Genomic DNA, 26873 nt, shown 5'->3' with positions numbered 1-26873 from the left:
AAATCTCAGGAGGCTTGTAGGGCTGGCTGGTCCCGGTCCCTCTCTCAAGCTTTGTCTCACTCCCTGCTCTGCTCTAGCACATTTTTAGCTGCATGGTTTTTACTTATTTCTTACACTTTTTCCAAAAATTTTCTGACAGGTGTTCTACCCACTTCTTAGATATAGTCAAGATGTGTTTTCTTTTAGAACTGAAACTTATTTTTACTATATCTAAGAAGTGGATAGAACACCTGTCAGAAAATTTTTGGAAAAACTGTAAGAAATGAATTATGAGCTTGTTCATTAGGTGTTTCGTCTTCTTATAACTCTTAGTTTAGAGTCTGTTTGTTTTTGGTTCTGTTTTCCTGGAAAAAAAAAAATCATTGACTAGGTTCCCAAAGGCATTAGAGATTCTGTTAAGTTACACATTACTTGGCTTGTTGCACTGGTTGTGGAAATATTAACCCCTCCATTTTCCTAAAAAAAAAAGGAAGAAAGGAAAGAAGAAAGGAAACCCCCCACACAAGTAAAGGCAAATTTAAAAATTATTATAAAATTATAAATCCGATAGATGACCCTTACTTTATGATTGTCTTGTTTGTTAGCTTGGGGCAGATTTTAATAGACCTAACTCTGGTTCTCTTGGCCGTGGGTTTCCGCGGCCCATCCTCACGGGGTCTGTGCGAGCTGCACACGTAACCTCCCCAGCAGTGGACAGGCTGTGGGACTCCTGCTTCTGAAGAGATTTCTGTGGTTTCATTATATCATGGTTATCTTTAAAATTAAGTTTACTGGGGTGACATTGGTTAATATGAACATATAGGTTTCCGGTGTGGGTTTCTGTGTTGCCAGATCTGTATATTGTGCTGTGTGCCCACCACATACTGGAGGTGCATCTTTCAACATGGTTTAGAAGATGTCTCTCTAAGGAACAGAAGAAATGAAGTGTTTTCATTTCATCTGATCTGACACTGTGTGTCCTTAGCATACAAACACTGACTAAATAAAGCAGCAAAGTGGCCCAAGGGTCCCCGTCCTTTTTAAACAGCCCTCCCCGCCCTTCAACACCCTCAGAAGCCCCCCCCTTCGACCTGCCACACCCTCCTCTCTCATTCTCTGTAGTTCTGTTCTGTACACAACCCTAAAGGTCAAGTTTATGTTGTGTGCCTCAAACCAAAACAAAACAGCTCTTACTGCCCCGAGCCCCTGTGTGACAGGCTCATGAAAAGGAGTCGACGGCAGTGATGGCGTGAAGATGGGTGGGATGGGCTCAGAGTGTAAGCCTAAGAGTCAATCCCCATCGACCTCCAAGCAGCTGGGCCTGGACGGGGCGAGAGCAGGGAGCCTGAGCTTCCCCCCCCCCAGCCAGGCTGAGTCTGCTCCCCTCCGCCCAGGGCCCCCCGGGGACAGTGCTGTGAAAACCGGCACCCTGACCTAAAGGAACTGGTCTGGTACAACCTCTGCAAACGATCTGACATCATGAATCACAACTGTGAGAGTATGAAGAGTGTCTTGGATTTAGGGGAGAAAAAAAATCCACTAGGAACATAATCTTCCCATGTGAGGTTGATATTTTCCATGCCCCACCCCCCCGAATTTGCTCTCAGAAATGCCTCTCCTTCCAGGCGTGATCTTCCCCCTTTTCCTGTCCCACCCCAGGTGTTGGGTTCAGAAAAGGGAAGCTCCTACCTGAAGGGGACAGGTTCCCATGGTCACTAAGCAGAAAGGGGAGAGACCAAGAAACAGCACGCCGGTGGCTGCTGGCTGCTGGCTCACTTATTTTAGAGCCTCAACAAGGGGCCTCTTGCTTATCTTTAAGCCTGTGTAACCGATAAAATACACGCGTGGTCTACACTGGAAATCCTAAGTGCTGTCCTGCATGTTAACACAAGAGACGACACAGAAAGGCCACACGGCTCCGGCTATGCCCTTGGCTTTGACGATCTTGTATGAAGATGGCCTAACAGACATCACTGATCTGCAATGTAAAAACCCACATTTTTCAGACAGCAATCACAAAATACGCCGCGTTTAAAATAAACAGTCATGATTCTGCGTGTTTTCTTGCATGTGGCACTCGAAGGAAAACACTTCGGGGGAATGGAGACAGCCCAGTGCTTGAGTTTCCCAAGGCTTCTGCCAGGATCTCTGGTTTTTCCCTTCTCTGCCTCCTGCCGAGAAAGCGCACACGTTCGGAAGTGTAGTCTGCTGGGCTGACGGTTTCCCCCTGTGAGCTCATAATAGGCATATGGGAGTGGGCCTGAGCTGGAGACAAGCTGTTGATTGCTACTGAACACTCAAAAAATGTCAGGTATCAAAAAGTTTTAAAAACGATCCAGGGACAGGCTAAAGAAACGTGTGAGGTTTTCAGAAAATTGACTTAACACCATCCCGATGGGGGCTTATGGGGAGAAAAGTGGGCTGGGGTTGGGTTATTTTGCTGAGTCCTGGCAGTCACAAAGTTACAGTTTTCAAGGAACAGATTTAAGACCTAGCTAAGCATCCAGAAACTCACAAAATAACAGCAGCAGTTTGGTTTGTTATATTTGGAACCATATAATTAGGACTAAGCTGTTATTATGAACAGTTGACCCTTGAACAACATGGGATTGAACTGCATGGTTCCACTTCTATGCAGGTTTTTTTTCTCCCAGTAAATACTGTAAATGTATTTTCTGTTTCTTAGGATTTTCTTAATAACATTTTCTTCTCTCCAGCTTACTTTACTGTAAGAATATAGTATATAATACACATGGCATACAGAAACACAGTGCAGAAGTACAGTGCAAAGAGTGGGTTTTTCCTATTTTTATTTACTATTATCTACTAATTCCCCTCATATCATCATTTTTATGGCTGATAAATGTTCTGCTCATGTTATAAGCAACTCCCTGAAATTCCTTAAAACTTATTACTTGATATGTGGCCCTGAGCCCTTATTGGATGCAAAATCTCTGGACCCACTCAGACCTACAAAATAAAAACCTGCATTTTAGAAGGTTTTAGCTGATTTATGTTTGTTTCAAAGTTGGAGAAGCACTAACCTTAAAATACTTTTCTCTTGGGCTCTACCCTGCTGAAGTTTATTTCTAGCCCGTTGCCTTATGAAATGATGACATTTCAATAACAATATTTAAAGGGATAGTTGCATTGCTTTTGTCCAAATTATGCATATCCATTTAAGATGTAAAAATAACCCGGAGAAATACAAATTAGAAAACTCACTCAACCACTCAGAAATAACATCATTACCATACAATAATTCTAGACATCTAAATATTCACCTATAGGTGCAGATATATATAGAAAGGTGGATGGATGGATGGATATGGAAAAATAATTTTCCTGAAATGGAATCAGATAGTTTTTTTGAATTTCGAATGATTCAGAATTGGTAAAAAACAAAGACATTAAGTGAAATGGAAAGTGCTGCTGAACTGGTAAGGGGTATTTCTTTACAAGGAGAGACATCGGATTTTAAAACTCTTCCAAGTGTAACAGCATCGTGAGGTGGATGTGTTTCAAGTTGAGACGTTTGGTGTCCGTCCAGTGAAAGGCGAGGGAATCAGCAGCATCGCCTGCCTCGCACTCCCACCTCCTGATTCGGTGTCTTCAAAACATTTTTTATTTTTTACGACGGCAAATTCTTTGATAACCACCGTCCATTCTATAACCATCCTTTCAATAGTTGTTTGAGCTTATTTCTTCACTTAGGGGTACGACTATCTCATGAGCAGCAGGAAGCAGAGCATCCCCCACTCTGAGTTTTTCTTTTGACTCATCTCTTAAATGCAAAGATTTCCATGAACGGTTTTATCTTCTCCGGCCCAAGAAAATCTCTGGCCTGCGCCCCGAGAAGGTGTGCTGCGTGCCTGGGAGCCCAGGCTGCACCTGCCCAATTCTTCCGTTGCTCGGTCCCGCAGGGATTGCTGCAGACATTAGCTCCTCTAGGAAAGCTCAGGGCTCCTGCTTGACCTACCCCCTTGACCTTGACTGAATATGCATGAAGCTCTGTGGACTCTCGCATCCACCAGATGTGCTCGGGTTTGGGACCGGTTTTGCGGCGCACCGCCTGCTACGGGCTGCTGCGGGCTTGAGTCTCCATTCTTTCAGAACAGTTTTCTTCTTTGATAATGTTTTTTAATTGAATTTATTGGGGTGACGTCGGTTCGCAAAGCCATGCGGGTTTCCAGGGCACAACTCAGCAAAACATCGTCTTCACACTGGGCCGTGCGCCTGTCCCCTGTCCCCCCAGCCAGGTCTCCTTCCGTCCCATTCCCCCTCCCTCTGCCCACCTCCGCCTACCCCACCCCCTTGCCCTCTGCTATCCCCACGCTGTTGTTGTGTCCATGTGTTAGATATATATGTATTTTTTATTTTATTTTATTTTATTTTTTGCCTAGTTCCTTCACCTTCTGCCATCCAGGTCCCCACCCCTTCCCTCTGACTGCCGCCCGTCTGCTCCATGCCTCTGGTTCTATTTTGTTGGTCAGTCCATTCAGTTCATTAGGTTCCACATGTCCCAGCAGCTGCTCCCCAAGGTCACATCTCCTGCTCGGTCACCCTTGTCCCATGTCTCCATGCCTCCTCCTTTCCCTCCGCCCCGACGATTCCGTCCACGGCCGTTGTGAGGGTCACGCCAGGCCCGGGAGGGAGCTCTGGTCTCCCCTGTTCTCGTCAATTCTGCAGCCCCTGCTCGATTCTATCCCGCTCGCCTCCCAAGCCCTTCTCTTGATTTTCAGAAGCCTCCTGTGAAAGTAAAAATCTAAACGTGGACAGGTTTTTTTTAATGTTTGTTTTGGGGGTCAGGGCTGTGGGAAACAGCTCATCATTCACAGGAATTGTAGCTTCTGCCAGGAGCTTTTTGCATGGATGGAAAACATATCACTATAATTGAATCAAATTGTATGTGTTTCCAAACCTGCTGGGCTTTTGAGACGTCCACTGGGCTTTTTTGTTTATTTTTTTTATAATCTTTTGGTAAGAATGATGGTTGATTCCACCCCACCCCCCCCTTCTCTCATCCGGGAAAACTTTAGTTTTAAACTCAATCTTCTTATTTTTGTGAAGCCAATCATCATTCCAAGTTTCCCCCAACTGCTCACATCCTGAGACAAATCACAGGGTTGGTCTCACAGGAGACATTGTTTGTATTAGAAAACAACTTGATCACGTATAATGGGACATGAAAGAGCCGGGCCTGCCAACGCGCCTGGACGCTGCTCAAGGGTCATTCTTTTCCCACTGAACTCTGTCTGAAAACAAATTACGATGAAAAGCCTGCTCAGTGAGAATATGGAATCATATCAAAGAAACTGCCCAACCACCCGAGTGTTCCTGACATCCAGCAACTCACTTCCAGACTAGAGACATACTAGGCAAATTTATTTCCAACTTCTAAGTAGAAAATTCCCCACATTGCCCCTTCTGATTGCAGCCCCACTCACGTGAAAACATCTGTGTTACTTTTGGAAAAAGAGTTCTTAGAAGATGAAATATATATGTATTTTTTAAAAAGTATTGTTTGAATAGGTAATCCACTCACAAGTTTAACATTTTAAAACTTGTGTAAACAGAAATGGAAGGAATAGAATAAAAATATTCTAATATCTCTCCCTCCAGCCAGTTTGAATTTCCAAAGACAATCACTTCAGCTGCTCCTCTGTTTCTGGTATTTGCTTCTGGAAACAGCTTGTAGGTTTGGAAGAAAATACATATATGTGCATAAATATATAAACGGATACATACACACACATTTATTTTTCTCTTTGTAGAAATGACAGCTACTATATAGTCTATTTTGTAGACTTCTCTTTTCACTTTATAAGATGTCTTGGAGAGAGTGCCCCAACAATGCACTCAGTTTTCTCATGTTATTGAAACTTGCAATGTGATCTCTTCGGGGGAGCATACTGTAACCTATTAATACAGTGACCTTTCTTCGACATGTAGGTTGCTTTAGAGAGTCATCCAAGCTGCATGTATGAGTAGTTTGTTCTTTTTCCTGCTGCATTATACTCCACAGTATAGATATACCACAGTCTGTTTCACCATTCACTCACTGAAGGACATCTGTTTCCAGCTCTGAGCTATTACAAATAACTTGCTATGAACATTTGTGTGCACATTATTGTGTGAACATAAATTTTAACTTCTCTGACGTAAATGTCTAAGAGTGCATTGCCGAGATCTATGGTAGGTGTATGTTTCATTTCACTTTATTATTTTTTAAAAACAATGAAACTCTTCCAGAGTGGCTGGACCATTTATATTCCCATCAGCAATGTATGAGCAGTCCAGTTTTCCACATCCTCACAGCATTTGGTGCTGTAACTAACTTTATTGTTTTGGCCATTCTGACAGGTGTGTAATGGGTCTAATTTTTAAATTATAAAAGGTTACAAACTTCATTCAGTAGATCCACTCAGAAAATTACAGAAAGCTGTAGCGGACATCCATTTTCCCAACATCAGATGATTCTTCAAAGACAAAAATAATACGGTAACGGTTATACCGTATACATTTTTATTAATTTTGGTTTTGTCTGGACTCCTTTTATCTCCCAATATCCTCTTTCCCATTATGCTTTCACCTTCAGAAATTTATCTTTGAGAGCAGTGAGGTGGTAGTAAGAGTGATTTTTTTTATTGCTATTCCTTCTGACAAAATTTACAGCTCTGTGGTTATACTGGGAGAGTTCTGACTTATAGTCCCTGGTGAAATGTACACAAGACATTTTACTGAGATCCAACCTCGGCCTTCTGATTTTGGAATCCTCAAAACTGCAGTATGTTAAAATGTTAATTCTCTAAGATATTGCTGAGAGACAGATGGGATAATTATCTACATATCAAATATAATTGTTTGGAAGCTACCAACTAAATCATGAAGCGAGTTCCTTAGGCATAAAGCTCTATTCTAGTGAATTCCCTTGAAGAATTATAAGTCGGTGTCTTTCAAGGCCACCACGACTATATGTAAAATTGATGTTTTGCTTATAAATTAGCTAAATTGTCATATTATTTATTTACAACTTAATATAACATATCTGGGTGTTTATTTCTGCTTTTCACTTTGCCTTGAACATGTTCTGCTCCTTGATGTTCCCACCTGCTTTGTCTACAGGTGACTCTCTGTTCCTTGGTTATTTTCTCAGCAAAGGGATCTGCTGAGCTCCTGCTATCCCTTGAGGGGGGAGGGGTCATGCTAATCTCCGTATCATTCCAGTTTCTGCAGATGTGCTTCCGAAGTAAGTGCTGCTAAACTCTGGACCAGTTAATTCCTTCTCTCGAGTTTCATAAGACTCAGGCCAGCAGTTCCCTCGTCTTCACGGTTCCTCAACAGAACCTCAGGTTCAGCATCTTCAAGAAAAGGACATGTCCCTTTTGTCCATCACTGTTTCTACAGTGCCCAGTGGGCACCTTACCCGTGTAGACGCTCAATAAATCTATGTATTTTTGTTGAATGATTGAGGGAATGAAATAATGGACTTAAAATGATCTCCCTGCTCCATGCACGTTTGTTGTTCTTGCTCCAGTGAGTTACTCCCAACTCCTGTTTCTTTGAGGGCGAACAGGTTGGTGAACTCAGAAGGGAGACTTTGTAAGAAGAAGGGACACTGTAGAATGCTGTCCAGGATTTAGTTGGGCTCAACCAAACCACTTTCAGATATTCCAGACTTACTGTTCCATCTCCTTCATCTAGGATTCTATCTTTTGGGAAATTAGAGTTCTATAAAAACGTCAGTGTTTTACTTCAAATCAATGTTCTCTGAAGTTTTATATCCATAAATCCAATGCTATCAGGTTGCTCCATTTTCTTCTCTTGAGATGACTTGATGTCATTTTGTGGCTCGGTCTAAGGAAGGGTAACATATTTTCTTTTTTTAATTTTCTTTTTAAATTATAGTTTACATTCAGTATTATTTTGTATTAGTTTCATGTGTGCAGCACAGTGGTTAGACAACCATATACTTTACAAAGTGTCCCCCCAATATTTCCAGTGCCCACTGGGCACCATACACAGTTATTACAATATTATTGACTACACTCCCTGTGCTGTACTTTGTGTCCCCCTGACTGTTCTGTGCCTACCAGTCTGTACTTCTTAATCCCTCACTTTTTTCACCCAGTGCCCCAACCCCCTCCCCTCTGGTACCCATCAGCCTGCTCTCTATCTATGAGTCTGTTTCTATTTTGTTTGTTCATTTATTTTGTTCTTTAGATTCTACCTAGAAGTGAAATCACATGGTATTTGTCTTTCTCTGACCGACTTGGGTAATGCATCTTTTCAAATATGTCCCCAACTTGCAGTTATATGTATAATTTAATTTTTAATTTTGCAATTTCAGTCCATTTCCTCTTGAATGTTCAGAACATTTGGTGACACACCAGTATTAGGAGATTGTTTTTCACAGTGGTTGGAGGGAAAATGAGCAGTTGTTATGTGAGGATTATAAAATATGTGGAAGCACATGTTTTTTTCTAAAGTCATTTATTTTTCATTCAACTAGATACATTTCGTGAAAGTCCACACTTCATTTCTGAAGCTCTAATCCTTATAGTACATTAAAAGAAAATCTTTATTGATTTCAGAGAGAGGAAGGGAGAGGGAGAAAGAGACATCAAAGATGAGAGTCACCGATCGGCTGCCTCCTGCAGGCCCCCACCAGGGATTGAGCCCCAAAACCCGGGCATGTGTCCTGACTGGGAATCGAACCGCGATCTCCTGGATCCTAGGCCGATGCTAAACTGCTGAGCCACACCAGCTGGGCTGTATCTCCTTTCTTATCCCAACATTTCCCCTCTTTTGTGGTTAATAAGATTGTTCAAGGTTGAGCTTGGAAACAAACGTTAAGTGTTTCCCGGATGTCAACTTTATAAATGAACTTAGCTGTTGAAAGATTCTGTTGATGTTGGTTCTGGAAACTCATCTGATGTCCAAGCACATTACGTGGAAATTGCACCCATCACTTACTTTCCTCTCTTTCTTGCTTGGCTACCACTGTATTTATGATGCTATTCAGAGTCGGAATGACTTGTTCCTGGCAGGATGTGCTGTTAGTCCAAACTCTGATGTTTTGAAAAGATGTTTTATGGGCTACAGTTTTAAGTCAGAATTGTATTCCTATCGATCCTCATTTGCAGTCACTGGGAAAGAAAGAAATCTGAACGTGGGATTAAAAACAACCCTTTCCTAAGAGGGGGAAGAAAAGACTAATAAAAAGCTTTGTTTACTGCAGTGTTGAGCACAAGCAGCTAAATGACTCATTTGAGTATGTTGATGGCTAATTTGAATCGGAGCCAGAACCTGAACTCACAGGTGAGCCTGCTTAGGTGCCTCGTCACCACGCTGGTAACTTCTCAGTACCGGGGAGCCCGCTTCTGTACTCACTTCTCTCCCATCAGCAGCCATTCGTCCTAATTACATTAACCTGCTGAGGCCGAGACCCCTCTGACTACTTTGTGGGGAGAGGCTATGCTGATCAGGGCTGGAGGGCCTGCTGAGATAAGTACTGGGCCCCTGAGTTATTTTAGTGACTTCAATAAACTCCCCACAAATCCACATTTTCTCGGTGATAACAGTGTAAAGCCCCACTAACAGGTGTATTCTCTTCGGGGGGGAAGTTTTTTACCAAATGTGTGTGATCATGGTGGTTCCCATCAGAAGACCAGGCCAGTAGGAGAAAATATAAAAACAAGGAGAGGCTTCCCTAGGTGAGTTTCTCTATCACATATTTCACACACATTCTCACTGTAGCCTCACTAATACTGGAAGCTGGAATTACTACCCCCCTGATTTTATCACCTCGAGGAAAGTGGGTCTCAGGACAGTTAAATAGCCTTGGTTCATTCAGAGTCCCAGAGCTAGTCAGTCTTACAGCTGGGTTTAAATGCAAGTCAGGGGGCTCCCACCTTTCTCAGCATCATCACCCCCAGATGCCTGCCCGCCCAGAAGCTGGCGGGGGGTCCGCTCTGAGAACTGAGGCTCTTCTCCTCGACGGGGCTGGCAGACAAGGGGGGGTCCAGCTCAGCTGAGTTAAAGAAAATGCCTCCTGAACCCTCAACAGCAAAACACCTTGTACCCGGAGGATGCTACGGACGACAACCCCCATAGGCCATTCAGAGGAATCAAAGCTATGACGACGTTAGATAATATGATTCTTGATCCCTGCGGAGTGATTGAGGTCAGGAACTTCGGTTCTATAAAGTGGCCAGCGACAGTAACTATTTGGCCTTTGGTTTGCTCTCTCGTGTTCTTGCCTGAACCTGACAAATAACACTGGGAAGCTGGCGGGGGTTGAGCGAGTAGGTGTCAGGACAAGGGCCTCTCGTTTCTCACTCTACAATGACGTGATTTCTTCTCACAGGACATATTTTACAATGATCTAAGGTCCCAGAGAGCAGCTGTCTGGATCTTTGTAAGTGACACTGAGAAAGTGACTGGAATGGACAAGCACTCCAGGAAGTGAAGTCATGGCCAAGCCTCACGACAGTGTCCCTACTTGGTGCCACGGGTGTTTATTTTGTTAGGGCTTTATTTTTATTACGTAAGTGCCCCACGGCCACTATGGGAAACAGCAACAGAATTTCAGCCATGCTGATAGTTGGATGTGTACTACTTTGGATTTTTTAATTCTGTTTTTAAATGTATGAGATTTACCCAAAGTGGATCAAACCACAATAGTATTTGGCAACCTATTTTTTGTTTATTTGTTTATTGGTTTTCCACTTAATAGCGCGTCACGAATAGCTTGCTAGCATTACTTGTGATAGCATACTATTCCATATTATTGAGGTAGCCAAAAATATTTACCTGATTTTCTATTATTGGGCAATTGCATGGCTTTGCTCTATCACAATCAAAACAAGATCATCATGAGCAAGGCTACAAAAAATGTTCGTATACTACTGTGTGCCACTGTGATCATATCAGTTGCTCACAGCTTCCTAACAGATTTTTGCCTTTTTATGAGACTTGTAACCTTTTACATAGTCCTGCATTCTTATGAACTCATGCATGTGTATCTTCGGTACATTGTTTTCCTGCTCTGCCCATAAGAAACTTCACATTTAGCGTATCTCTCGTATGTTATCCATAAGAGAACAACCGTGCCCCTTGGAACTGAACGCTGAGCTTGCATCCCTAGGTTACTGAAGCAAACCCTCGCTATTTGAAACACAATCACTGATATTTTTCTGAGCTGCAAGGCGCGCGTGTTTGGCAAACATCATCTCAGCATCATGGGCTTTTCCTAAAATTAACAGCCCATTTGGTTCACCAGGGAAGAAGTCATACATTACATTTTCTGAAACAAGTGCTATGTTGTGTACTTTGAACATCCTGAGGCTAAACAAACAGGAATGAAAGGTTTCTTAGAAAGAGGCGGAGGGTGATTCTGTGACAACTTATTTGCTATTAATGAATGCACAGGGCCTTGTAGAATAATCACGTTAACCAGTGCCCTGGCCTTCCTGCCGCATCCACATTTCCTTAATAGTCTGTCAGGCAAGGCTGGATCAAAGATAGCGCTAAAGAAATTAGAATCGGCTGCCGGAGCCCAGAGGTTTCCATGCCCTGAAGCCTCCCCAAAGTCCAGGTAAAAGCGAAAGACGCCGTCGCTTTGATCGAGCAACTGGATACAAGGGGTTTGTGGCCCTGAACAAGTTTCTTGCTCTCGACCACCCGTCTGAGCAGAAGATCAGAATGTCCCCAAGGCTGGTTCCTTGTGGACCTTCGTTTGCGCCTTTCCCACAACTGCAGCCATCGGGGTCTGACTCGGGAACAAGGTACAGTAGGGAAGCTACGACGTCAAGGGGCTGCACTAATGCCAACAGCCTTTGGGAGCTTTTGTGCACAGGGATAAAGTTGTCATTATTTGTTCTTTACTTATTTATTCATCCAAAACACAGTACCTTTCGTGAGCTGTAGTTTCAGTGAGCGGGTAGTGCATGTCTTCAATATATTGAGTTTAAGGGCCAACAGGAGGTAGGCATTTCAGAGGATTCTCGGAGAGAATTTAGGCATCGGGAATATTCAACTCAGCACTGGAATAACTAAGTATACAGAGTGTACTCCCACTTTAAATCATGATCAAATTGCTCTAATTCGGTATGTTCTTTCTCTAAAATTATCATTTGAATGGAAATTATTTTGAATGCATTATGTTCAACATTTGTCCTGAAAAAAAAAAAAAAAGTCATTCAATCACATTATTTATTTTAGGATACATACTAAAGACTTAAATATTGATGTGTAGCATGATTGTAACCATGATGTGTCAGTGGGTGATCCACTGCTGACTTTTTCTGTTCTTGGCTGACTACAGTAGCTTTCTCTCAAAATGCCTACTCCTCTCCTGGTCCTTTCATTTGTAATATTTTTAGGCCAGGCTGCCAGCATTGCACATGGGCTTGTTACAAATGCATTGATGTCACCAGTCAAGGGAATGATTCCACCTAATGAGCGAGGAAGGTGCGAACCAATTTTTAATACTGACAGGCAGTCATGAGCCAGCAAGAAGGAAACGCCCATAAAAGATAAATCTATACTCCATTAACGATTCTATTTTTAATGATCAACACTTAAAACTAAAATGCTTCTTCCTTAAATAGGCTTGGGTAAAATGAAGCGTTTGGTAATAACCCACAACGAGTAAAGATTTATTGCATTTCTTATTGGCTCTTTAGTCAATGACTCCGTTTCTGGCTTGGGTATCCTCAGAAAATCAGAAGCCAATGTGTTGCTCTCTCTATTTGAATCTTGCTTGACTAGAAAGATGATTACTTGAGAGAAGTGAGAACAGGATCACACATTATTTGTTTCTGCCATGGAAATGGCAGCTAAGAATTTTCTCTTATGCTCAGAGGAAAATAGAGAGTTGTGAAACTGGTGGTATCCAAACACCATTTCTCAGCCTTTGTAAACACGTGGGACTACCCGGGAATAAAGTGTTTGTTCTGAGTAATCCCACTCTCACTTTCCAGAGACTATTATCTCGTGCAAATTCTACAGGACTTGTCTTCCCTGGATTTATAATGCTCACAGCACTGTTGTCCGAAACAAACTGAAAAACCTGTTTGAAAAGGAGACAAAATATTTTGATGTAAAAAGCATAAGCTTTTAATCTTTTATCTGGACGTGGTCATTCTTTTAAAGAACCGATTGGGGAGATCGTTGGACTAGTGATACGATGGTTGTCATTCCATTAGGATCCTTTCCTCCCCCCCTTCAAAATGCTTATTAGAAGCAGTTAATCGAGATTCATTTGAGGCTAAGAAAGTTGGTAAGTTAAACGTCAGGGAGAAATGGCAGGAGAGGTTTGGAACATAGGCAAGAAGCATGATCTAAAATTCAGACTTAGGTTCACGTCTTGTTCTGTCCCTCAGTTCAGATCTCGCATCTACTCTTGGTTTCAGTTTTCTACTGTAAATACAACTTAGCTTTAAGGAATTTCTTGTGTTGATGAAGGTAGGACCCTTTGCATCTAGTGTTTGTACAAGATAAATGCCCAGGAACGGGGAAGTAAGCCTTTAAAATGTATTCCATTTTCATTGTAAAGTTGCACTTTTATTAGATCCCAGCTCCTTGACTTCCTCGCGGCATGAGCTTGGGCAACGTGAGGAAATTTCTGAGGCTCACCACTCTCACCTGTATGACCAGGATAATAACTCTTAGCTTAAAGGATTTTTGTAATAGTAAATTTAAAAAAATACACGTCTAGCATAGAGCAGACATATATAAAATAGCAGGGCTGGTCAACAGAATGCAAGTACAAAAACGGGGCATCTGTAACACTTTCAACCATAAAGAGAAACTTAAAAAACAGAGTAGGAGCACATTTTGGAGATGAGAATTTTCACGGTGATGAAGGCGTTTTGTGCGTTGCTCGTATTAGCCGTGGGAGATGCGTTCTGCGTTTACTGCATTTTTTACCTGTGACTGTGAATTGCCTACTCAGGGCCTTGCCCATAATTAGGACAAAGTAACTGGGCTAAGTGACTGTGGATGGTACACAAGTTAAAAAACTGTTTTTTAAGAACAGTTTCTCGACCGCCAGATTGGACCCTTTCACAGCAACTGTTAAACTAAACAGATTAGGAAACAGCTTTAAGGCCTGCACAGGACAGTGAGAAGTGACTCGGGCCTTCCACTCTGTGTAATGGATTTTTTCGTATGAACCATGCCCTCCCGTGCGCACCAGCACCTTCGCTTGCCATTAAATTATTTAACTAATCAGGACTTTTCAAATTGGAACTTTATATTTAAATGAAAGTTTCTGAGTAATTAGCTTATATCTCATATGCTGGAAATATCTGCAGCTCTCGGAGACCACATGCTGACTCAAACAGAGTAATGGTTTCCTATTAATATTCTTTCCCATGAAAGAGATTCCAGCGGCTTTTAAAGCACTTGAAACTGTAAAGATAATGGGCTCATTTGCAGGGAATTTGTTAGATTATGGTATCATTGGTTCTATGGCAGAGTAAAGCATCGTTATTTACATGTGAGCAGTTCTGAAGACATTTCAGGTCTCTTTGCCCATGTTCATGGGGGTACGCGTGTCACCGAGCACCACGCCAGCCCTGGCTGGGGGTGCAGCTGGCCCTCCAGTGACAGGGGTAAATTCCTGCCGCTCATGAGCAGCTGCCATAAAGGCTACCAGGTCCACCTTTTCCCATCACAGTGAATAAGCGACGAGCTGCCGTTGCAAAGTCCTTTAGTTCCTTCAATAAGAACTTTGAGGGACATTCTATAAAATCAACACACTGAGGGGGATGCAGCGAAGTACCGCTGGCCTAGTTGGTACCATCTGAAGACCAGAAAAGAAGACATTAGATCACCCACGGAAAACTATAGGGTAGGTCCTGGCTGAGGGTCGGACACACTTGTTCTGACTATATGTAATATATATATAATACAGGGTGTTGTCCCCCCAAAATGTATACACACTTCAACAGCTGATAGCTCAACTGACGATTCTTTCTTTTCAGAAAATACCATTGGACTTCATACTGGTATGCAAGGTGTATAGACATTTTGGGGGACACCCTGTATATATACTTATGTAATATACGTGCATATAATTTCTGTACATACATGTGTGAACGTTCGGATTGTTTACGGTTATAATTCGCACACACGCACACCTGCAGTCAGTTCTCCTATTGGCACCAGTTATGTTCTATCAACTCTTGATCCTGGGGAAACAGACAATCAGGTGTCTGCGAGCCTCTGGCCATATTTTCATTGAATTGGCCAATACATAACCTTGTTTTATGCATATTTCTGTTTAGAGAAACATTATTTAATATATATGGCTTCCAAATAATTAAATATATGCAGTGTATCTTTATAATAAAATGTAACTATGAAAGGTTTAATGTTTTCTTAACCCTGGATAATATGACCATAAACTTCTTTGGTTTTCAGCCTTAGGACAATGTTGTTTACTGTATATATTTTAAATTGTTCATCATCTCATGAATCCACAAATGTAGCCAGCTTTCCATCTTTTCCACAGCTTTCTCATGCCCCACGGCTGTTCATTTAACATTTTCCAGAGCAGGCTCACATACAGACGGGCGAAAGTCCTTTCTTTCTCTGGGTGACAATGGAACTCAGAGCCAATGACACTCCAACTTATTCCTGAACAAAGCTCACCAAACAGGCGTCTTTTCTTGCACTTAGGGGCACTAGGCCGCACCTCAGCATCACAGCTGGATGGTTATTTTAACCAGAAAAACCACCAACAGAGGGCACACACACAAAAATGCACGACACTAAATACACCCTCAGAAGAGATCTGAAACGGACACTCATGAGTTTGACAGGTAAGAACGTAAATGAGAGGAAGAGCCGAAAGCAAACTTCTACACGGCAACATTCATTCAACCCGCAGCGGATGCAGGGAGCGCCCAGCATGCGTGCCCGGCGCTGTGCTGGGCTCTGGAACCACAGTCAGAACGAGCAAAGCAGACGCAGCCCCGCCCTCAGCGCTGGAGGGACAGGGCCAGACACATGTCCTCAGATAAACTCCGACGAGGCCGGGGGCTCGATGCTGTCACCGAGGCTCCCATCTGGCACTTGGTAGCTTCCTGCCTATTTCAGTCTCAGGCTCGTTTTTCCTGCAAAGCACAGCGAAGCCTTTTCTCCCTTGCTCGAGGAGGGAAATACTTTCCAAGTGTCAACACACCCCATTTCTAATGATTGAAGTTTGTTTGTTTTTTACTTTTTTATTGAATTTATTGGGCTGCCATTGGTTAATGACATTATGCAGGTTTCAGGTGTACAAGTCTATATATTGTATTGTGTGTTCACCGCCCCAGGTCCAGGGATTTATCTTTTCTCTGTGTTTTTTTTTTTAACATGCCTGTGTTCTGTATCCAATTGATGGCATAGTGCCAGTTATTATTATTTTTAAATATGTTTTTATTGATTTCAGAGAGAGGAAGGGAGAGGGAGAGAGAGAGAGAAACATTGATGAGGGTCACTGATCTGCTGCCTCCTGCACGCCCTGTACTGGGGCTCGAGCCCGCAACCCAGACGTGTGCCCCGACCCGGAATCGAACTGGTGACCTCCAGTTCATGGGTAGGCGCTCAACCACTGAGCCATGTCGGCTGGGCAGAGCCAATTATTTGATCTCTCAGGTCCTTTTGAAGGATTTGAACCCTTAAAAAGACAGTTCGACACACTGCAATCTGTACTATGGTAAAAGGAATCGAGGGCCCTAAGCAAAAATACACGTGTCACTTAGCAAAGACCTTGGTGAGGAAGGTTAGGTGGCATCTAAAATGAGACCCAAAGGAAGTAGGGTGAGGTCCCCGAAGGAAGACGAAAGAATAGCTTAGCGACTTGAAGCGTTGTTCCTGTTTCTTAAGGTGTCGCTGACTGTTTCTGTTGAAAAGTGGGAACCTGTGGCTGTCAAGGCTCGACGTGGGAACCTGTGGCTGTCAAGGCTCGACGGCTGGTACAATAACAAAGTCTGGTGGAGGGAAGAAAGGGGAATTGTGGGGGGCTGGGGTATTCGTACCATCCAGGACAGATCAGGGTTCACTCTGAAATGCACAAACGTGGGGAGCAGGGTTAGTGGGGAGTTTCCCATTTCCCAGCGCAGATGCCAGGGGCCACAGAGTGCGCGGCTCTGCCTGCTGATGGCTGTCACCCTCTGTCACTCGCGGGCTGTTAGACGCCCTGCTGAGAAATGTTTAATCCCAGAGGTGCGAGCGAGCATCCATGATGCTCCAGGCGCCGGGCGGCAATTCTGAGCCCAAACTGGCTAATGTGTCTTCAGTGGAGCCTGAAGTTTACTTGGGCTTTAAGAAGGGACTGTGCAGTGACAGACTCGCTCCTCTCCTAACGCAGCTCGGGATTCTTACAGGGCTCCGGGTGCCGTCACTGGAACTCGTGGCAGGAGGGGGAGGACAGGCGTGGGGAGGTTGGCAGGGGGACCCCCTCTCTCGGGTACAGTAGGGTGATGGAAGGAGACGCTGGGCCGTGACTTCCTTTCCGACGCTTCCCTCTGTGTCGCCACCCGTCCCTCCCAGGGGAGCCCAGCTGGCAGGTTGCAGTGACCTCTGCTTGAAGGTCACGCCTTGGAACAGAAGATGCAAGCACAGGGCCGTGAGCCGTGTGAAACGTTTTACAGCGGTTTTTGTAAGCGGGTATGTGGGTGGAGCTTCCATCTGGGCTCAGTATTTGTACGGATTATGTAAAGTTTCGTTTTCCTTTGGTTTTTCCACATCTTGCCTTGAAAACAGGTTTTAACCTGGAGGCAAGTTCGAGTCTCTGTGGGAGGTTCTCTCGCGCTCCGGTTGACTGAGCGTGTTCTTTGCAAGCGCTTTTCTTCTCATTTTCTTTATCATTCTGCTAAAAGATTTCTACTACTCAGTGACTCCAGAGGGTGACACTAGTAATATGTGCTCAGGGGAGAGAGGGTTCAATACCTGGCACCAGCTTCCCTTACCTTTGCTCCCCCTGCGCAGGGCTGAGTTAAACTGGGGTTGCCTGGGTTGAACCAGTTTAAAGAGAACTGGGGAGGAGAGAGCACAGGTCCCAGGGGGGACTCGAATACGAGTCCTTCTGGGGGGACATGTAACCTGTTTTACCATGGAAACGGGGAGACTGATTTCCTGCAAGCCCTGATCACCGGAGAGTGACAGGAGCGCACGTGTAATTACTGAGGGGCCATCAGCATGATCCACAATGACAGATGACTGATGGGTGGTTACACCCCAGATCCTTTCCTCATTACGTCATTACATATACATTTAAACACACACATATACACGTGTCTGTGTGGATTTGCATTATGAGTGTGTGTGTGTATAAACCTAGGTTTCCTTTCCAAAAATGACATTATTTTAGACTTTTAAAATGCAGAGCGTGTTCTCGAAGGTCATCAGAATTCATTTCTGCCTCCTTGTAAGAGGTTCCCGACTCAGGACAGGAGAAAGTTGGGCTTGAATAATAATGAAAAGAATTAGACAGGCAAAGAGAAGCTGGGAAATGCCTGAGGAGGGACTGCCAAGTCCTGGCAGTGAGGTTTTCTTGTGCACCTAGTAGAAGATGGAAGCCAGGTAGCACCCCTGGGAGCACTTGAGCATGAACTGGTGAAGCTAATTTTTGTAAGATGAAAAATCGATCGTAGGCTTAGTTATTAATTTATATTTTACGAGGCTTCATTTAAATGGTTTCTAGCTACCAGAGGTTGGGAGTGGATGTTTGGACATGGATAGGAGCCCGGCTGAGAGTCAATAACCAAAGGGCAGGACTAAACAAACACTTCTCAGCACCCTGTGCGGGTCTGGCGTTCGCAACACTCTGTCGTAATATTTCACGAATGACCCAGAGCTCCCCTCACGATGAAGAAACGACGCGATGAGGAGGGAAGAGGCAAGAAGGAATGGAAAGACCTGTGTTCCAGTTCCGGCCTGGGACCAGCTGTATGAATTTGGCCAAGTCACTAAAATCGTTTGAACTAATTAGTTTTTTAATAAAAGAAAGTTGAGGGCTGCCTTACCCATGTCATAGTAACATTGTAAAAATTAATTAACAGCCCGGCCGGCGTGGCTCAGCGGTTGAGCATCGACCTATGAACCAGGGGGTCAGGGTTCGATTCCTGGTCAGGGCACAGGCCCGGGTTGCGGGCTCGATCCCCAGCAGGGGGCGTGCAGGAGGCAGCCGATCAATGACTCAGCATCAATGTTTCTCTCTCTCTCTCTCTCCCTTCTGCTCTCTAAAATCAATAAAAATATATAAAAAACCAATTAATAGTGGTGTAAACTTTTCCCTAAATACTCACTAAACCATAGAGGGCCCCAGGCATTCCTTAGGCTGTGGCTGCTAACTCTGATCTCTGCCTCTGTCTCTAATGACCCTTTTCCCTCTGGGTCTGTGCCCCAGTTTCCTCCTTCCTATAAAGAAACCAGTCTAACTGGATTAGGACCCACCCCTCTCCAAAACGGCCTCATCTCAATGTAACTAATTATGTCCCAAATAAGCTCACAGCCTGAGGTCCTGGTGGTTAAGAGCTTTAACATATTTTTGGGGGGGTGAGGGGTGGGGCATAGTTGAATACATAACAGTGACTTTAGAGAAAACAGGGGTACACTCACAGTGAGCACATTTGGAAAGCTGTAGTTCTCACAAGCGCACACCCAGCTTAGAACCAGTTGGTGGTGAGAACAGACTGAGGGAACCTTGGCACATGGAGGGACTTGACTTTTCCTCCTGACTCACTCGAATCAGAGCACCAAGCACAGAATTAGGAAGATGCCTCAATTTAAATTCCCCCAAACGAGGCCAGAGAAGGCCTTAGGAAGGGGTCTTATACTGGGAGCTGTGTCCAGCAATGTGCCACCCACAGGGAGGTTTTCCAAAGGAGAACCACCGTCAAATAAATGGTGAGAGCAGGAATTTCGTGCGTCCACTGGGCCTGCCTGCTGAGACCAGCGGTCCAGCAGGCGTTGCCTTGTTGGAGGTGAGTATAGTTAATGAAAGACTCTTGCGGGGACGCCGTGACCGACGTCCCAGGAGCAGAAGGAACAGGAGGGACCAGTGCCCGTCAGACACAGAGGCAGCATTTTGATAAGGATTGGTGTCTACTACGAGTTCCCAGAGAGAATGTCTGCAGGTGTTCGGCATCTTAAAGAGAGTCCAGGGCATTAGCAATTGAAAAAAGCAAACTACTGTTTCTAGAAGAGCACACTGACCAGCAGGGTCAGGATGAATTCTCTCTCTTGTTAAGATGGGAAGGCCTCCTTTAAAGGTACCGAAGAATGTTAAGAGGGAAGCAAGGAAATTGCACTTTAACAAGATGCCCTGTGATTTCTACATTAAATTCAAGTAACCAGAGCAAGCTGTTACCCAGCGTTTGGCACCTGTATATGTAGTGAAGAGCTCTCTACTTCACACTGATGGCCATTTCCTTTTTAAAAATATGTTTTTACTGATTTTAGAGAGAGGAAGGGAGAGGGAGAGAGAGAAACATTGATGAGAGAGAAACATCAATCCTTTGCCTCCTGCACGACCCTGCTGGGGATGGAGCCCGCAATCCAGGCAGGCGCCCGACTGGGAATCGAACTGGCGACGTCTCGGTGCACAGGGTGGTGCTCGCCCAGCTGGCCGGGAAGGTGATGGCCATTTCTAAGCTGGGTCACCTCACTCGTGATTCCTCCTTCTCTGTGAGTGTTGTATGCAATAGAGCATCACGTTATGTATGAGTCATCTCATTTTAATAGTGACGGACACCTCAATATATAAAGAAACCTGCTATCTCTCCATATGAAACTTTTCCAGTTCCTTCAACTTTGTGGCAGATGGGATGCTCTCCAAATTCCTTTCTGTTTTGTGCAAGGCTGTAGACAATCTCATTTTAGTTTAAAATGCCCCTCTGTTATACACCCAGTACCGAACACTGCCTAGTATGTGAAGAAGAGACTCCCAGTCTTATAAATTTGATAATTCAAGGAAGCAAACCGACATGGCCTCTGCTGAATTACTTGTGTAAGAGCCACATGTCCTCTCAAATTCGCTTCTGTATCCATAGCAGATCTGAACTAATTTAGCTTGATGTCTGCATTACAGTAACTTTATTTTAAACGAGCTGCCTTTTTATTTGATAAACAAGGGAAACGGATCCAGTGAAGGATTTCCAAGGTAGTGGTGGGGTCCTGTGTGCGTGTGTGTGTGTGTATTTTGTAGAACGTGGGAGTGTGTAGGTTTGTGTATGTGTGTGGGGTGTGTGCACGCTGGAAGATGCTGCAATTTTCAGGGTTTCCTTCTGGAGGAATTAACAAGAAAATCTTGATTTCCGCCCATTGTTTCACTTAACATGTAAGGCGAACGAAAGACAAAAGATAGCAAGGCGAATAAAAAGCGATGGAAATATGTTTATGCCTGGAAATGTTTTCTTTAGGGACAGAGGTCAAGTTAGAGAGCTCTGAGGGCACAGCAGGTAAAACTAGGTTTGCAATTGATAACTAAACCCCTTTTGTTTTTATGGCGTAAGAGACAGTTTCAAAAGTACACATGAATCTTCTCGACTACACAGCATAGAAGAGAGGAAATATTTCTCTAATACGTGAGCATCTTCGCATGTTCATTTTCCCTCCAGTTTCATCCTCCGGGGTGCTCCTGCCAAAGCCCAAACTATCGAACGGTCTAGTCTATGTGGGTGACATTATCAGAATTTTATGATGTCAGGAAAACTGAACTGAAATCTTCGTTGTTTGTATAAACATTAAAATGCTTTCTTAGCTGTTTTTGCAATCCTAATTTATAATTCATGTATCAGAGACTAAGAAAATTTCAGATGATAATTATTACCCAAGTCACCATGCACTGACCAGTATTTTTTTTTCACTCAGTATTTTGAAAATATTAATTATGCCAGGACACAAGAGGCAGTCTGAAATAATTTAGGGGAAAGCAAACGCATTCATTAAATAAATGTTATTTTTCTGACAGTTGAAATTTTATAGAGGATTCAACATCTAATATTCAGCATCGCAATTGATCTGTCTGGTTTATATCTGTGTGACTTTAACATTCTATTTGACATTCCTACTCCTTTCCTGATCTGTGTATAATTTAAAATGAGCCTAAATAAGAAGGTAAGTGTCTGATAATGTGGTTTTCAAATACAGTCAAGGTGAAGTGAAGGGTTTGTTAAAAGTAAATTTTCAGGCCCCACCCCTTACAAGTAATTTTAAAAATTTTCTTATATATTAGTCTTCAGATTAATTATGTCTTTATTTTCTGTTTGCAGGGTCCAAGTTGAATTCTATATGAATGAAAACACATTTAAAGAGAGACTAAAGTTATTTTTTATTAAAAATCAGAGATCAAGTAAGTCATTTTATTCCCATCTATGTGTTCGTACATATATTTCCCTCAAACAATTCCAGTCTAACGCTTCTGCAAAATATTTAAACAGAGGAAAACAATTGATAATCTTGTCTGCCAGGCAGTAAAATGACAGAAGACTCTAGATTTTTACATCTGTTGGTGTTAAGGTTTCTTGAATACCCATCATATCAAGTATCACAGGTGGCACAACTGTGGCCCACAGGGTTTCGGAGGGTACATACCTGAAGGTCTTAGTCCCCACAAAAATATTGAGACTACGTTGGTATTTCACCTCAAGTGAAAAGTCACTTTCAGCTGGTCCAACTCCAAAAACGTGTGTGTGTTTCTGTATTTCTCAGAACATTCTATTATGGTTTCTCTACAATTATGTAATTGCTAATTTAAAGTGTAATATATAATTATAGACATGATTATAATTTCTCTGTAATTAAAGTCTGCAAGGTATTCTGACTGTACAAGATTTATAGCTTATTCTGAGATGTGCAAGCAGCTAGATTTTCCAGCCGGCTGAAATTCAGCCCCACATTCGCGGGTGTGTAACACGCTTAGACTTGCAGGCAAACCTGAACCAATCTTGCTGGGCCTTGGTTTCTGCGGCTTCTGGCTGCTCAGACCTAGACTCACGCTCGCTCCGCTAATAACGTTGGCGGGGCAAGCATTCTGCCAGTCGCACCCTTGGTTTCAATATTCAGTAATTAACGGTAATAAACCCTTGAACTTCAGACGGTTTAGACGATGTGGCATCGTGGTTTCTAAATACAACTCAAGTGCTGTACTTAACACTGATATTTCTGACAATTCCGTTTAGTCTCTCTGTGGACTAAGTTCAAGTGAAAATCAAATCTCTGTTGTCTGTTTAAAGGTCTAAGAATACGCCTGTTCAATTTTTCCCTCAAGTTATTAAGCTGCTTACTGTATATCATCCGAGTGCTCCTGGAGAACCCTTCACAAGGAAATGGATGGTAGGTATCTCCGCCTGACCCTCAGCAACAGCCTTTTGATTACTTTGAGTTGTATTATAATTTTAAAGAAAGTTGCATAGAGTTAATTTTTTTCCGAGGATGTTTTAGGTGTTTGTTGCAATTATATTGATCTGCCTTTCAGGCAGGAAGCGGAGATCACCTCTGTAAGTTCTTTAAACATCTCTGCCTGTGTTCTCTATCTGTTCCTCTAACGCCGACACTGGACACCTACCCTAAAGTGTCTACTGCTAATCAAAACCCTGCAAGTCATTGTTTACCATGGGTCTGTCTCTCTGAACACCCAGTACCTTTCTGTTCTTCACTTGCATATATTACTCTCCTGGATGCAAGCTTTGTAAGTATTTCCAGTGACACTCTAGCTGTTACTCTTAAATAGAAACACTCCAAAGATTTTCATTAAAATTTATTTTATTTTAAATGTATCTTTATTGTTGAAAGTATCACAGATGTCCCCCTTTCCCCCACTGACGGCCACCCCCACCACTCTGGCCTGCATCACACCCCGTTGCCTGTGTCCCTGGGTCGTGTATATAAACATATAAGTTCTCTGGTTCATCTCCACCCTCCCGCCTCCCCTCTGAGATCCCTCCGTCTGCTCCCTGCTTCTATGTCTCTGAATCTGTTTTGTTCACCGGTTTATTCTGTTCATTAGATTCCGCAGGTGAGTGAGATGCTGGGGTACTTGTCTTTCTCTTGTGGAGTTCTTTATCTTACTTGAGTTAAATGGCTTATCGATTCAACTTATTTTTTATTCATGGCCGTGTTGCTTTTATTAATTGCATTGCTATGCATGGATGGGCTTTTTTGGCCTCTCCCTTCGTTGGAAGCAGCAGGGAAGGGGCCTAGGTGTGCAATCACATCAATCACTGTGATCTGATCGCCTCCTTGGGTCCCTGTCCAGCCTACTCAATTTAAAAGAATTTTCAAAGCAGAAAGCAAACTCGATGGCTAACTCCTGTACAATTCTTTTTCCCCCTGGGGAGTTGTGCCCTAAGGAAATTTTTAAAAAGATTGAAGTAAAATAGGAAGGGAGAGCTCACTATGCATTGAAATGAATCGGTTACTCTTCGGTTTGATTGGGCAGTGAAAATGATTCTGTATTTATTAAAGGGCTTGGAGATACGTTGAAGATTAACAAGTGCAATTTTACTGTGTGATAATTGGTGTGATAATTCTTTAGGAAACAGTTTATCTAATGAAAGAGCATTATGGGTATTTCGCTGTGTCTTTATTGGATTCTTAGCCTGTATTTATAATACTATAAGTGGAGACACAGCCAGGACAAGGAACATCTTCTACCCTCGGGGAATTTTCAACCTGTGAAGAGATTGTATGCTCGGGAGTTCTTGCTCTTTCTGGCATCGTACTGCTTGTTTTGTGTGTCTTATTTCCTTCAATATACACTTAATCCTGTTTTCCCAATTTTCTCCCATTTGCTCTCCTCCTGGAGGCCCTCAGTACTCATCTTTTTAAAAATTTCATCAAAAGCATATATATATTTTTACATTCAATATTATTTTGTATTAGTTTCAGGTGTACAGCATCAGGAACCCCACCAGACGCTGGGCTGGCTCAGGGCCTTCCCTCCTGCTGTTCCTTCTGGAATTTTCTCCCAGCAGATAGCACAGGCCCCTTCCTCAGCTCACTCACAATCTCTTCTCAGGGAGGCCTTACCCAAGCATCCTGTTCAACCAAGACTCTTGAACAGTTATTTTTCGTTTTTGCATTGCCTTCCCTCTTTGACCTACTGTACCCACTTTACTGGTTTGCCTTCCTCTGTGTGTTCCATGTGGGTTCCAGTGGCTTTTATACGAGGACAGAGGCTGTGGTCTGAATCCCGTTAGGCCCTCAGGAGTTATTTATTAAGTCAGTGAGTGACTCTGTGAGTCAACAGAGGTCCTTTAAATCTGACCTTCGCTGGCCTCTCCTCGCCCACCTCTCCCCCAGCCATGTGACCCCCGTGAGGCCGCTGATCCAGACCCTGCCCTCCAAGGCTTCTGGGCCACGAAACATTCTGCTCTCACTTCTGGGACCTCTGCTTCCCACCTCTGCCCCTAACAAGCTTTAGGACCCCTGAACCTTCAAGATGACGACTTCTTGGGCAACACTTACTCTGAAATTCATACCTGAGGCGATGACCTAGAGCCCAGTTCTACAACATCCCCTGAATACTTCTGTCCCAGGACCTAACACAGGACCTTGATTTTACTACAGGCGACCCTTGGACAACACAGGGAGGTAGGGGAGCCAACCCTCCCCTCCCTTGCACACTCAAAAATTCGTGTATAACTTCTGACTCCCCCCAAACTTAGCTACTAATAGCCAGTTGTTGACCGAAAGCCTCACCGATGATATAAACAGTCGGTGAACACCTATTTTGTATGTTATATGTACTATATACATATAACATGCATATTGTATATTCTTACAATAAAGTAAGCTAGAGAAAAGAAAAGTTGCTAAGAAATATGAGGAAAGAGAAAACGCACTGACATTAGTCATTGAAAAGAGTCCGCCTAGCCCTGGCGGGTGGCTCAGTTGGTTAGGGCGTTGTCCTCACAGGCCAAGGTTTGGGGTTCAAGCCCAGGTCAGGGCACAAACAGGAATCAACCAATGATGCATAAATAAGTGGACTAACAAATCCATGTTTCTCTCTAAAAAGCTCAATAAATTTAAAAAAGAAAAAAAATCCACCTATAAGCGGGCCCATGTGGTTCAAGACCCTGCTGTTCAAGGTCAGCTGTGCCCATTCTCCGCTCTCCCTGTGCGCTCGCTGAGGGCGGGGACCCTGTGGCCTTTGCCTCTGTAGTGCTCATACTTAGCATGGGCTTTGGTGGGTCAGCGAACGTCGCTGAATTAATGGAAATATGCTCAATAGTTTTACTGGTAGGGGTGCACCTTGGAGATGACTGAAGAACACTGCCTCTCAGTGCCTATTACATTTATTACACGCCTCTCCCTATGTGTCACTAAAAACGATTCTCATTACAAATCCTCCCAAAAACATACCAGAATTGTTTTTAAAACTTGGTGACTTGTGACTAGCATGTACATCAGAGAGACCTGAACACCACAAATTGAGTCACGATAGGTCCCTTCTAAGGGTAAAAGGGCACCGGTGGGGGATAGCAGAGTGAAATTATATTATTTGAAAACATTAAGAGGAACAAAGTTTCCTACAATTAACTTCTATGCCAGGTTACTAAGAATATTCAGCCATAATTATAGAGGATATACATTTGAAAAATCAGATTACTGCCATTAACCACCAACCAAAATAACTCATGGCTCCATGTTGAATGCAATGTTCTGTTTGGTTCCCATTGTGGATGCAGCGCCGGTTAATGAAAAACAGAAGTGGCCTTTATGGGCACAGGCTCTATTTTACAATAATGAGGCTAATTCAGCAAGGAGATTTATTTAATTAGACATAATAAAGCGGAGCATATTTTGTGCTGCTTTGCTTTATTTTTAAGTCCCTTCAGGAGAAGAACTGATATGAAAATGTTGTGAGGAAGGACACAATGAAGGCTATGGAA

The 26873-nt window shown here is 43.3% G+C and overlaps 1 protein-coding gene across 1 annotated transcript in view; it reads left to right on the top strand.

Moving 5' to 3' along the window:
- KCNT2 (potassium sodium-activated channel subfamily T member 2) overlaps positions 1 to 26873 on the top strand; it is a 103166-nt gene that overhangs the window by 10242 nt on the left and 66051 nt on the right. The window contains exons 2-3 of the mRNA XM_087829047.1: positions 22251 to 22330; positions 23214 to 23313. Of these exons, the coding sequence (XP_087685173.1) occupies positions 22251 to 22330; positions 23214 to 23313 (180 nt within the window). The remainder of the gene's footprint in view (positions 1 to 22250; positions 22331 to 23213; positions 23314 to 26873) is intronic.

Source organism: Miniopterus natalensis, chromosome 21 (genome assembly GCF_054644295.1).
Source record: "Miniopterus natalensis isolate mMinNat1 chromosome 21, mMinNat1.hap1, whole genome shotgun sequence".
NCBI lineage: Eukaryota > Metazoa > Chordata > Mammalia > Chiroptera > Miniopteridae > Miniopterus > Miniopterus natalensis.
The sequence above is the reverse complement of the archived record's forward strand: the minus strand, read 5'-3'. Positions and strand labels throughout refer to the sequence as shown.